We start from the raw sequence: 12881 nt of genomic DNA, 5'->3' as shown, positions 1-12881 counted from the left end.
AGGTGAGAAAGCTGGGGGTCCTATGTAAATTTTTTTTTCCTTGTAAATAGATGAGAATTTTTTTCATCCCTTTTGTTTTTCACTCACACTCACCACTTGGTGGAGGTGAGCATTTCTGGGTTGAGGGATGTGAAATTACTTGTTGGTGTGCATCTCTCAAGTGTGAGTTCACAGTGGTTTAAAAGAACACTGCTCATCTAAACATTATATGGTTTTGGGATATATTCCTACTGTTTCCCACCTAAAACCAAAATGCACAATGAATTCACTCAAAAGTCAGTCCCAAACACAGGAAATTTTGTGCAAATCTTTGTAAGACTAGCGTGAGTTCGGCTGTATAATAAACCCCATTATCATTACTGTGTTGTGCCACCTGCCATCCATGAAGGTTTTCCACCACCCATTTTAATTGGAAAACCCATAACACTGACACTTACCAGAAGCTCACAGAAGACCCTCCCTCCCCAAATACCTGGGCATATGCACTGTGGTTGAGGACTGCTTTGTTTTAAGAGCCACACATTTTCCTATTTAATTGTGCTTTAAAAAAAAAAAAAAAAAAAAAGCAAAAACCCCAAAACCAAACAAAACAAAACAAAACAAAAACAAAAAACAAAAACAAAAAAAAAAAAAAAAAAAAAAAACCAAAAAAACAACTACTAAACCAACACAGAGAAGCTCCTAACAGGCTGTATGAAAAGTGAGCTGCAAAGGTTTTCTGAATCCTGCAACACTTTCACATCAAGTCCTGTTATTCTGTGTGTTGGTTGGAGGTGTAGTAATACAGCATGGTGGTGTCAACTGTCATGGTGGGAACCATTCATATCAGACACTACAGAAAATTTAATGACATGACAGTACCTTCACAGCCCTCTGGTAGGCAAGGAAAATCTAAAAGGATCTTCCCAACCTTTCACAGTAAACACAATTGGAAAATCTAAAGCACCTGCAAGCAGGGCATGAGTCCATGATATATCTTTGCAATCAGCTAGCTAATACTGTTATTAAAACAGTTAAGTTTATCAGCTCTTACATCTCCTGTCTGTTTTGGGCATTTCGAAGGATCACATCAGTTTGGCATTTAGCTGCCAACAGATTTAATTGATCCAGACACTGTATTTCCTTCTCCTGTAATCCTCAGCTATGACACCCAGGCCCTTCACAGGGGCTGAATTACCATCTCCTTCAAGAGCTGTCTGTTTCCTATTCATTCCTAGTAGCTCAGAGGAGCTAGCAGTACAGAGACATCCTGCTCTTCCGCATGGCTTCGCTGATCAAGTACGCCGGGCTCAGTTCTGGCTCCTCAGTCATGATTGAAATGTTCTGCCACTCCCCCAGCTGGTTTGACTTTTTAATGGTGTCCACCACACACAGGGCATACAGACAGTCGTCAAAAGTGGCAGCCATCGTAAGGGGCCTCCCGTCCCAGGTCCTCCTGTCGTCCTGGTCCTCAAAGGCCTGCCGGACAGCCTGGACCATCTTAATGGTGCCCCGCAGGTAGGGGGATGGGATGTCACTGAAGGCTTTCTCCGGAAGCAAGGAGTTGCTGACTGGCGTGGAGTCCTTCAGCAGGAGCTCCCGCTGAGGAGAGCTGTTGCTCTGTCCGTAGAGATCAGTGCCTATCACAATGAGCCGTCCCGCTGAGCCCACCACAATGATGTCCTGTTTGAACTCCCCCGGGATGTTGAAGTTGAGTGTCACCGTGCAGCACACGCCCCCTTCCAGGACCATCTGAAACGTACAGAAGTCATCACTGGTGATCTGCCGGATGCCCTTGATGTGGTCCGTCTGCTTCACAAAGGTCTTGAGCAACCCGTGCACCTTCACAGCCTTCTGGCTGGTGAGGAAGGTCAGCAGGTCGATGATGTAGGTGCCGACCGAGTGCAAGCCCCCGCCTCCCATCAGGTCATCACAGCTCCAGTTGTACTTCTTGCCCAGCAGGCTCCCACTGTGGACCTGCACCTCACACACCAGCAGCTCCCCCACATAACCCTCCTGGATCAGCTGCTTCATCTTCACAAAAGCAGGCAGGAAGCGCAAAACGTTCCCCATGATGCTCATGAGCTTTGGGTAATAATGAGCCGCAGTCATCATCCTAAAGGCATCCAGGGGAGTTGCCGTTCGGTCACAGATGACATTTTTCCCAATGCCTGAAACAGTGAAAAAAAAAAAATCATCAATAAAATTTTATCAATGGAGTAAGCTGAAAGCCTCAAGGCTATTCTTAAAGACCAAGCCAAGGAGAAAGACCTTAAAAGAATAACACCATATTGAAATGTCTTCTGGCAATGCTTCCAAAATACATGTAAGAATTTCTTAAGCGCCACAGTGAAAATGTGCTCCTCTTTACTTTCAAAAAGCACTCCTGTCTAAAAAGAGCTCAAAGGTGAGAGCCTGAACAGAAAAAAGTAAGCTCCCTTCTGGGAGCAGATATGAAACCAATCACCCACCTCAGCCATCTCACAGACATCTCTTCTGTGACAACCTGCCCATGCAGAGGCTTCTGTGAGCTGAATCTGAGGTTCAGATTCAAATCCCTGAAGGCTATGAATGACACAAGTTCATGTATTCAGTAACTTAACACAGGTACACTGAAAAGCCTGGCTTTTCAGTACTCTTGTCTCTCCCTCTTTCCTGCTCAGACTGTTTTAAGAGGCTCTGAGGAGAGAAGTACTGGGCTTGCTGCTTAATTTAAAATGAAGAAATTGCTTCTCACTCATAAAATGCCCCACTATTCTGACAACAGCACTCAAGTGTTTTTGAGGCAGTTCTGCTGAAATGTCAGCAGTGCATCCATGGTGCCAAAGGAGCGTCAGGATTGCTCTAAAACAGGTCAAATGTAGCTGTGACAATCTGTTCCCTCATGGAATTGTCCATATGGCACACTGTTTACTGAAGTTGCGTGACAGTCCCCTTTTATCTGGTCATCAAGGTGTGCAACTGAATGCACTGCAGGCTAAATAATGGGCTTATTACTGATTTCTCCTCCTCAAATATTTTCATTCTGTACCCATACACACATATAGTGACAGAATCTCCAGTTTCCTTCTTAGTTGCATACAGACTTTTTTATGCTTAATGATCAATATTAGGTGAGCTATGGAACACTTTGGATATAAACTATGACACTAAGTAACACCTTTGCCTGGAGAGTCTTGGGCTACAGCTGGGCCTGGCACTTAAAAGAGCTGAATTTGGGTCCTTGCTGATGGAGTCCAGATGAATAAATGTGGTTACTTGCTAAATCACATTGTATTTTCATTCCTGATCTCTTCAGGTAGTTTAAAAAATCCATTTTTCTTTGAAGAGTATAAAATTTCACATGTTTTGAAGCTGTTTGGATGAAGTCATATAAATATAGACAGATGGCAAGGATCTATCTGAGCCCACTTACATGAATATTTAACAGCCTGACTGGAAGAAGAAGGGGGCCACAGTCCAAACATTCAATAACCAGCTTATCCACACTGCCTATTCCCAGTCTTTGTCTGCTGCTATTTCAGTAGCTGAAACTGGAGGGAGGGAGGGCTGTCATTGCTGAAGTAGCAGTCACATCCAGTTAACAGACAAGAAGGGAAAGATCTTTCTTCAACTCACTCCTATTTACCTTTTCCTTAATCAGGTAAGTAGAGACATACCCATTTTTCTCTTAAATTAGGCAAGACTCTTATATTCAGTGGCCATGGTCTTCTCTTCTTACTTTTCTCTTTCATTTTTACAGATGGCTATTGGTGACTGAGTTGACATTTTCAATAATGTCAACTAATAGCACTTCTTTTCCTGCCCCTGAATAATTTTTTGCTGCATCTGTTTGATATTGGAAAAAGCATTCATCCACCTGCCCTACATCCTCTAACTGGAAGGTCCAGCTATGCCACTTAATACAAATCACTAATGTAATAGTCCTTGAGTTACACAGACTCTTTGCAGAGAGATTTTAGTCTGGTAAATTAGTTATCAAAATAAGGGAAATCTTAGACAAAACATCCCTCGAGTCAAACCTTCCTGATATAGCAATTTTCCCCCCAAAGAACCAATATATACTACCTCATTATGTGACCTGCTCACCACTGATCCACAAAAGCATCACGTTCTGCTCCAGTTCAGCTTGCATCATTCTGCCTCACAGATGCCTGCCACATTTTATCTGAGGTCTGTCCAGGCACTGTGTCTCAAGCTATGCAGCTCTACACATGTGCTCGCTAGTAAAAGGATCTGTGTTCATGAGGAACTGCAGCCTGGGGACAATCTTTTTGCTGAGTGTTCCATGCAATGCATGATGGGGGTCAGTCCTTCTCTGTGTGGGGCAAGGAATACTTGGGATTGTCAACATCTGAGTATGAAATTATGATTATTAATATGAAAGAGAAGCCTATGGGTTTTTACATTCCATACATTCAAGAAAAATTGCCATTGAGATCAGTGTAATTCAGGCACATGTGCAGAGGAAAGGGAAGAGCCCTAAATATTTATATGGGGACAGGGAGAAATTGAAGTCTTAAAATTACTCCTTCTACCATTTCAATCTTTTTGGAAAGGCTGAAACTTTCTAATTTCAGAAAATTGAAAATGCAAACATTCTGAGATACTTTCTGTCTCTGTGCATATGTTGATAATACGTGCTGTTCTCTCATCCCTGTCAGGGATTTAAAGAGATTTTTTGCTCGATGCCCAGAAAGCTTTTATATGCTATTAAAGCTTGTGCAATTCTTTCAGCACAACACTGCTCAGCACTTGAGTCTGTGTGCACTACAGATCTTTGTCTCCTCCATAGCTGCGAATCTGCAAGCAGCCACATTAGCTTTCTGGAAGTAGGGAGAGGACATGAAAGGTTTGCTTAATTTAATTTAGAGAAATACTCTGGTGTGTTTATGCAACCAGAATGAGAAAAAGGCAGATCAAAACACCATTTTTCTGCTCTCCTCCCTCCGCTCCCTTCTCAAAAGGGGAAGGAAAAAAAGGCACCTTCCCTTTGAACCATTCTCTGTAGCAGCATCAGGCAGAGCAGAGAGCAGTGTGCAAGGAAAATCTCCCTTCCCAACACTAAGTCTCATGGAAAGACATTGGCATGCTCTGACTGCAGGTGCTGCGGGGGGCTTCTCTGGGAACTGACCCCCTTCTCCTCTAGTCTGGGTCTGTGGTCTAATCCTCTCCACTTTTAGACAAGACTCTAAGAAAGGATGAATTGTTACTGTTTGTCATTCTACCAGCGTGTTTTGCTGTTTCACATGTCTTTGAAAATCGCACCACAACAGACAGCAAAAACTTCATTAATTACATAAAAGCAGGGAAATGCAGCCAGCTTGTTTAAGCAAGAAAGTGAAATATATCTGCCCATGCTGATAAGCAACACAGTTGGATAAATCTCATCCTATGAAAGAATAGACACCCCTTTTACCTGCATCAAGAAATCTGATATACAGTGCTACAGTTCTCAACCAGGCAATTTATGAGCATTGATTTCTTGACTTCTCAGGTAAAATGATGAAGACAAATATTTTAAATATATGTCAGTCTTTCTGAGGGCTCCACGCAGGCTTCACCCCAGCCTCCCTGCTTGACTCTGCTCTAGATAGAGAGTGGTGCCAGCAATGGGGAAGGCTCAGTCCTGGCCAGCCCAAGTCCAAAGCTGAAGGTGGGGAACACATCTCCTACCAAGGCTAGTAAAGTGCAACCCCCAAGCCAAACCTTAACAACTTTAGTACCAGTCTGCATTTTTTTAAGAAGGTTATTGAAGAACAGTGATCTTCTCTGAAGAAGCAGATGTCTAACCAACTCTGTAGTATGAAGTAGCTGAGCAATTAGAAAAAAATTGTCTGTGCTGTCATTGGTGCTACCATTCAAGTGAAGATCTCTCTAGCACTTTATGTTGGAAAGTCAAATCATAACCATGCTCTAATGGCTTTTCACCCACCTAACAGTATTTAATTCTGTCAGGAAGCCACGTGATTTATTTGCAATCCTCAGTCTTCATTTGAAAAAAGGGAAGTCCTTGTGAATTGGAGATAAGCCCAGAAGTGAGAGGCGAGTAGATACAGTCCAGGGTAGTAGTATTTACATTTTTTTCCATGTAAGTGCAGGAAAAGAGTGAGGAGCTACAGTAAGAATTTAACTACTGACTCTGCAGTTCCTGGAATTTGCATCTTATCATTTTACAGATAAAGCTCCTTTCAAGCTCCTTGGCTACCAGCAGCCCAAATTTCTTTGTCCCTGTATCATCCCTGTGCTGCACAGCTGAAAACAAGCAGAACTCCTGGGCTTACAGTGCAGGGAAGGTAGAATGGCTGTAATCAGCACAGGCATCACCAATTCTGAAACCTTCAACGTCAGCTTTTTTCCCCATCTGCTTTGATTGTTTCAAATAAGGAGAGAAATGTTTTCACATAAAAAAACTCCAGCTAATTAAAAAAACAAACGTCTGTCTCTGAACTGAAGTAAGACTAGTCCTCTATCTGTTCTGCTTAAAACATGAGGCCCCAATACAGTATTTTCTCTTCCTCCTATTCACAGGAAAATCAAAACGGTCTCTATTTGGAGTCTGGGCATATAATCAAATCCTTCACTGGCACCAGAAAGATTCATTAGTTAGCAATTGCTACCTATTGCTCTTTATCAGGATGGGGGAGTGAGAGAAAGAGAAATAAAAAATAAGGTTTTGGTGAACTGAGCTAAGTTTGTCAGCAGCAAAAAAAGCAACAAAATCTTTATAAAAGCAAAGAGGAACTGTCAACATTCAAAGGACAGTCTGAGGATTTCAGAAAATACTGGAGTGGTGATAAGAGCACGCTTACCAGGTTATTTCAAATGGATGACTTAAACTTATTATAGTATGTTTTTCAAACACTTTTTTTTTTAAATAAACTAATACAAAACTATAATCCAAATGGTAACAATCCACATTATCATTAATAAACATACAATAAATAAATATGGACAAGCTTTTCTTCTCAGATTTTCACCATTGCAGCTGCTCTTGCTGCCTTTGGATCCTATCCACAATCAGAGGAAGACCTTTCCCTGGGAGTTTATCAAAAACCATGGTCAAAATAAATTACCTAAATCAAAATACACTACTTCTCATTTAAATAATTGATACCCAGCAGTTTGTTCTTCTGCACATATGTACACACATTGTCAACTCTGGGGCTATGCACAGAAAACATCTTAGAAACTAGGTAGGGCACCTGGAGCCAGCCTGTGGTTCCCTACAGCTAAACTGATCTTTGATACAAACTGTATATCAGTAGGGAGAGCTGTCTATTTTACATAACAATGACCTTGGAAATCCTCATGGTTACTTGAACCATTCCCTTCTATCCCTTTATTTGGAATTTGCAAAAAATACAACATTTGGAGGCTTAATTTTGCCAGGACCTGTAAAAAACTTTCTCAGTTATCATATCAACTCACTCCAATATTTAAACAGTCTGAAGAAAATCAGAGGCTAATAATGAAGTTCTCTTTTCTTTCCAAGTTCATCACTCCCTGTGTGAAGACTATTTAAGAGATCTGAGCTGTAGCCATGCTAAACCATTGACTACAGAGGAGACACACAGACCTAAGAGAAGGTGACATTATTTTTTCTGTTTCAAAAGTGTCTTCATGATAACCATACAGTCATGGTCCCTTTTGTATGAAGCTAGAGCGAACCATTTGGTACTATTTGATATTTCTAGCAGATCTGAGAGGCTCATAAAACTGAGATAATCTCTTTGGAAATTGTACACAGATACAGAATTCAAAACCAGAAGCTCATACAGCCACTCATTTTAAGTTTTGATAGCTGGGGTGGCTCAAAGATAAGCAATGATACCACCAGTTTAGCCTGCTACATGCACAGCGAGCCATAAACCTCTGGCACTATAAATCACAATTCTCTGATCTGCTCTTCAATCACTGCAGTATTATTTGGTGAGCAGTACCCTCTCTTTACTACAGCTCTGCAAAGGCGTCCTTCCTCCCTCAGCTGCAGTTGATGACTACAAGGTTACCTTGGTCCCTGTCTGTCAGGAGCAGGCAATGCCCTAACCCCAGGCACAGCTTCCAAACAGGCATCTCTGCAAAATGCTGCCTTCATTTGGCTCTGTTGACACAAAACTGCTGTAAGGACAGAAAGGATATTGTGCTCATTAATACAAAGCTCATCTGCATGTTGGAGCAATGGACAGGGACTGGCAAAATGGCATCAGGAGGACCCAGGTGAAGTCCATAGTCCTCCTTCCCTCTTGGGGCTCCCTAGGGAATCCAAGGCAGCCACTGGAGTCACTCCAGATGAGCAAGCATCAGCAGAAATCCAGCAGAGAAAAGCAGGAAGGTGGCTGAGTAAACGAGGAAAGGGAAAGGAGAGGGAGCTGGAAGTAAAAACACTCCCAAGGTGGAAAGAAAGGCACTGCAAGCGGCTGTTGCAAAAACCCAGAGGTGCTCCTGCCACTCCAGGAGCTGCACAGCCAGCCCCAATGGTACCAGCAACATCCCCACTGTTTGGAGGCTCATCCTAAAAGGATCACCTTCAGTCCAATTTTTCGTAAGCCCTGATAACATCTTTTCTGCAAAAGAAAGAAACAATGGAGGAGAAAGAAATAGATTTCAGACAAAATTAGCACCCTTCTCTACTCAGAGACTGGACAGGAAGGAGGGATATAAAGAAAAGGTATCTGTGTTAAAGTATGATATGTGTATGAATAAAGCTGTTGCCCAACAGTACATTAGCTTAGAGAAATGCAGTACTGGGACAGGCTATTTATGGGACTGATACTATTTTCTGATTAATTACACGTGGAGATGTGTGAATCACATACTGCACAGTGGCTAAAAGCTTCTGAATCCCTCACAAAATAACAGATACGCAGGAAGAGTGGAAAACTGGATAAAAGGCTGCTCCGTTCTGGGCAATGAGGAATGATGTCTGGGCCATCTCAAAAAAACAATCACTCAGATGATTTGAAAACTTTTTCACATGGGAGGAGGATTTTTTTTAATATGTAGATGTGTCTCTGGTCTTATGAGATGCTGCTGCCATAGATCTTGTGATACAGTAATGATCATAGTAACAATAAAAACAATAGTTACATTTACTGTATGGTGCATGATCTGTCATTTAGTTCTTGAGTGGCATGAAACAATACATTTATTTCAATCAGTACATCTGCCAGAGAAAATTGATGGCTTGACAATGTTTCTTCGAAGAAACCTTATTTAAGAAAACTTTTGACAAGGAAATAAATCTGGATGATGAATGCCTAACAAGATTGGCTTTAGTCACAGCTCTAACATTGGCCAAGACAATCTTTGTTAATCACAGATACGCATATCTGCTGCAAAACATCAAGTTACTACAACATAGTGAATCACAGCTCACGATCTGATTTGTATTAACAGGCCATGTGTGTATTCCTAGTCTGCTGTAAGTGTGAAGGAAAATAACAGTGACTGAAGGAACGTGTTTTCCTTTGCGACTGGAACAGACAGCGAATGCACACAGGCAGTAATACACTGCCCTGCTGCTGAGCAACAGCTCATTTGGCCCCAGCAAACCAATGGCTTACAGAGATTTTACAAACCCTACAACCTCTTCCTCTGCATCAAAATATTATCAACTTGAAGAACATATGCACTGTTAAATTTTACAGTCAACTGGGACAAATTGCACTTCACAAATATTAGATGAGAAATATCTCTACAGTAAAAACACACATACCTGAATTGTACACCCCTAAAGCCAGGGCCTCAGTTCATTTACGGCTCTGGTCCATCACACTGATTCCAGTTTTTAGGCTGGTTTATCCTCACTGATATAACGTATTTTTCACACAACTCATTTGAAAACAAAACTTAAACATTCAAATACGCTGGGGAAGAAAAGCTGTTTTTGAGTGTCTCTGCCTTAGCAGCCCTGTAATCATAGGCTAAACCAAACTTCACTCAAGCGACTGTATGCATGATGAGACAAAAATCTGCAAGGGCACCTTGCTGCTGGTGGCATATGAGCATCACCTCCAGGGACAGTTTAGGTGTCACTCAGCTAACGAGACACACGCAGCTCACACGTGCAGTGCCACAGCTGCAGTCAGGCTCAAGAGGTAAAAGGGTTACCATGAGCTGGGAGCTCACAGCAGTGATTGCAGCAGGACTAGCAGTCTGTAAACCCCTTCAAACAAACAGAAAAACAAGGAACTGCTTTATCTTGAAAAAAAAAAAGAAACTAAAAAAAAAAAAAAAAAAAAAAAAGCTATGCTGGGTTCTTTTGTAAATAGCTCCTGAGGTGTGGTGCCTAGGCTGGGAAAATACCCCTGCTGACTCCAAAAAGATTATAATGATGCCTGCAGAGAAGGAAGTGCCACCTAAGCAGAACCAGGACAGTTCATCAGAATGAAAGAAGACTGTAATGATGATATCAATTTTCATTATGTACTAATATTACATTAATTTTATTTGCATGGAGGTAGTCATTAGGGTTATGGACTGGGGCCATGTCTGTGTATATATTACAGCAGATATAAATGTTGCTGTAGCAGTGTTCATGGCATTTGAAATAGATGCATTTCTTCCATGCTTGACACTGGACTCACATTTGCTTCATAGGAAAGTTTCAGGCAGTCTTGCAAGGAGCAGAGATTTGGATTCAGTGTTCCTTATGGGTCCCTTTCAACTTGAGATATTCTAGGATTTCACAATATAGAACCTCTTCTTCAAAGACCATATGTGCTGACTTGAAGGTAACTTTCCTGGTACGTCCTTACAAATTTCTGAGTGTTTACTCTGTTACTTTGGCAAGCTGGGGCCTTTGATTTGGCACTATAAAGTTTCTACATCACTCAATCCATGGGCAATGTGCTTAAGAGCAAGCCAAGCAAGCAAGACCTGCATTCCTGTGTATGCCAGCACACTTTGCAAGGCAAAGCAAAATTCTCTAACCCTTTCCTAACACGGGCTAGAGCATGATTCCTTGTTTATAGCCCAGCTGGCATGTCATTCTCATCTCTTCTATGAAGGCACTTATGCAAATAACAGCACTGGAGCCTGAAATAAATGAAGTACTTAGTAATTTTTTTAACTACTTAAAAACCTTTAACTGCTGGGAAATCTAGAGATGGTGCACATACACCTTGACAAACCAGCTACTTGTGCACACCACAGGGAAATGCTTCAGGGGTCTCAGCTTGAGATTATCTGTTCAGGCATCTGAAACATGCTCAGGCTTACATTCCCTGAGCCTTACTTGGATGCTTTCCATGCTCTCATACATGCTTGGGAAAAAGTATGTGGGACAAACCATGCTGCCTTTCCCAAATTTCTGTTTGATTTTTTTTTATCTTCAGATCCCCATCAAAACAGCATGATCACATCCCTGCTGAGTACTTTCCCGTACAAGAAAAAAAAAATCAAAAGCATTCAGATAGGCTGAGAAAAAAATCCTCCAGACATTCTACTTAGACCTTAATCAATCAAACACTCACTGATTTCAAGGGGATTTTAATTGTTTTAGACTAAATTAAAAACTCAGTGAAAGTCTCTGTGTTTGGTCATTTATTTCATCCAACTACTCTAATTTCCTTTATTCAACTTCTAGAGCAAAATGCATGCCATCAGTATATTATAATACCTTTCTTTTCCTCAGAACGTAAGTCACAGAGCAATCACAGTCTATGATCAATCTCTATTCTCCTGAGGCACTGTTATCTGTATTTAAATATGTTTCTTTTTGTGTTGGCTGACAACAACTAAATGCCCAGCTGTTATAAAGGCTTTGGGAGGATCAGGAAATCAGGCAGTTCAATTTTCTTTCAGCTTGCTTTTCCATCACTGAATTGTTTACACTTCCAGAGTCAGAGAAATTTATGACTGTTAATTAGAATTACTTTTCTTTATATTTCTCTTGCCTACCCTTTCTACCCCATTAAAAATAGCAAGCTGTAATCTGGTACTAAATAAAAAACTGACAAAAGATAAACATCAGACTAATGCTGGTGAGTAGTTAATGCACTCATTTGTACAGGATTCATGAAGCTTTATAAAGATTGAAAAATTACATTTCGCCAGCCAAGTGACAGGGACAGTAAAAAAAAAAAAGCCCACTGGCCCTACAAGTAGGAGTGTCAGATCCTTATCTGCATCTCCCATGGCATCGCTATGCAGAGCAGCATCAGTACTCCCCTGCACTTTATTAATTATTTCAGGATTTTATTAATTATTTCGGGATTTTCTTCAGTAAACATCCAGCCATGCAATCTCTTTGCAGGAGAAGCACTATAGTTTCCAGTATGATCCCTTCTATGTGATGATTGTATGAAGCATCAGCTTCACTACCCACTTAGTCCAGACACTACTGCAAATGTTTCTCCTAATCTTATCTCTCTGCAATATTTTCAGCTGGGGTATTTCTACTTCTTTTCCTGCTGTGCTGAAGAAAATGTGTGTCACCCCTGCAGTGCTGGATGAATGGAGCATGCACTTGACCTAATTTTCTGATATGAGTGGTTAAAAAAAAATCTAAGATCATTACTCATGTTCCCAAATACTGTATTGATTACAGATACCAAAGCACCCAGCTATGTGTGGGAATCCAGGGCATCCCTCTGGCTGCCCTGGAAGGTCTGGGACCCTGGCAGGGGGTCAGGAACCGCTCTGTACAGAGCCCCGAGATACACTGTCTCTGATCTCTGTCCATGGAAAAGAGTTTTCAGTCTTACAGGATGAATTACAAGCTCTGAGTGTTTGATATAAGTAGTAATTAGTGTGGCACAGGTGCAAAAGTAGAATTTTAGGATTCTAGATAAGGGGTTCAAAGAGGGCAAGATGGAGGAAATTGGGTGTGCCTTGTCCTTTTTCTTCTTCTTCATGCCCTCCATATTTCACTATAGTGTTGGCATTTTTCTATTGGT

General features: G+C 41.4%; 1 protein-coding gene across 3 annotated transcripts in view; it reads right to left on the bottom strand.

The window, feature by feature from the left end:
• Positions 1-655: 655 nt before the first annotated feature.
• Positions 656-12881, bottom strand: part of GFOD1 (glucose-fructose oxidoreductase domain containing 1) — an 83179-nt gene continuing 70953 nt past the window's right edge. For 2 of the 3 annotated variants that reach the window (XM_053980192.1, XM_053978558.1), the window contains exon 2: positions 656-2150. In XM_053980192.1, coding sequence (XP_053836167.1) covers positions 1231-2094 — 864 coding nt within the window. In that variant the 5' untranslated portion in view covers positions 2095-2150 and the 3' untranslated portion in view covers positions 656-1230. The remainder of the gene's footprint in view (positions 2151-12881) is intronic. The other variant, XM_053979330.1, reaches the window with a different exon arrangement.

The sequence above is a fragment of the Vidua macroura genome, chromosome 1 (genome assembly GCF_024509145.1).
Source record: "Vidua macroura isolate BioBank_ID:100142 chromosome 1, ASM2450914v1, whole genome shotgun sequence".
NCBI classification, from domain to species: Eukaryota; Metazoa; Chordata; class Aves; order Passeriformes; family Viduidae; genus Vidua; species Vidua macroura.
Note: the sequence above shows the minus strand (reverse complement) of the source record. Positions and strands in the feature narration are given on the sequence as shown.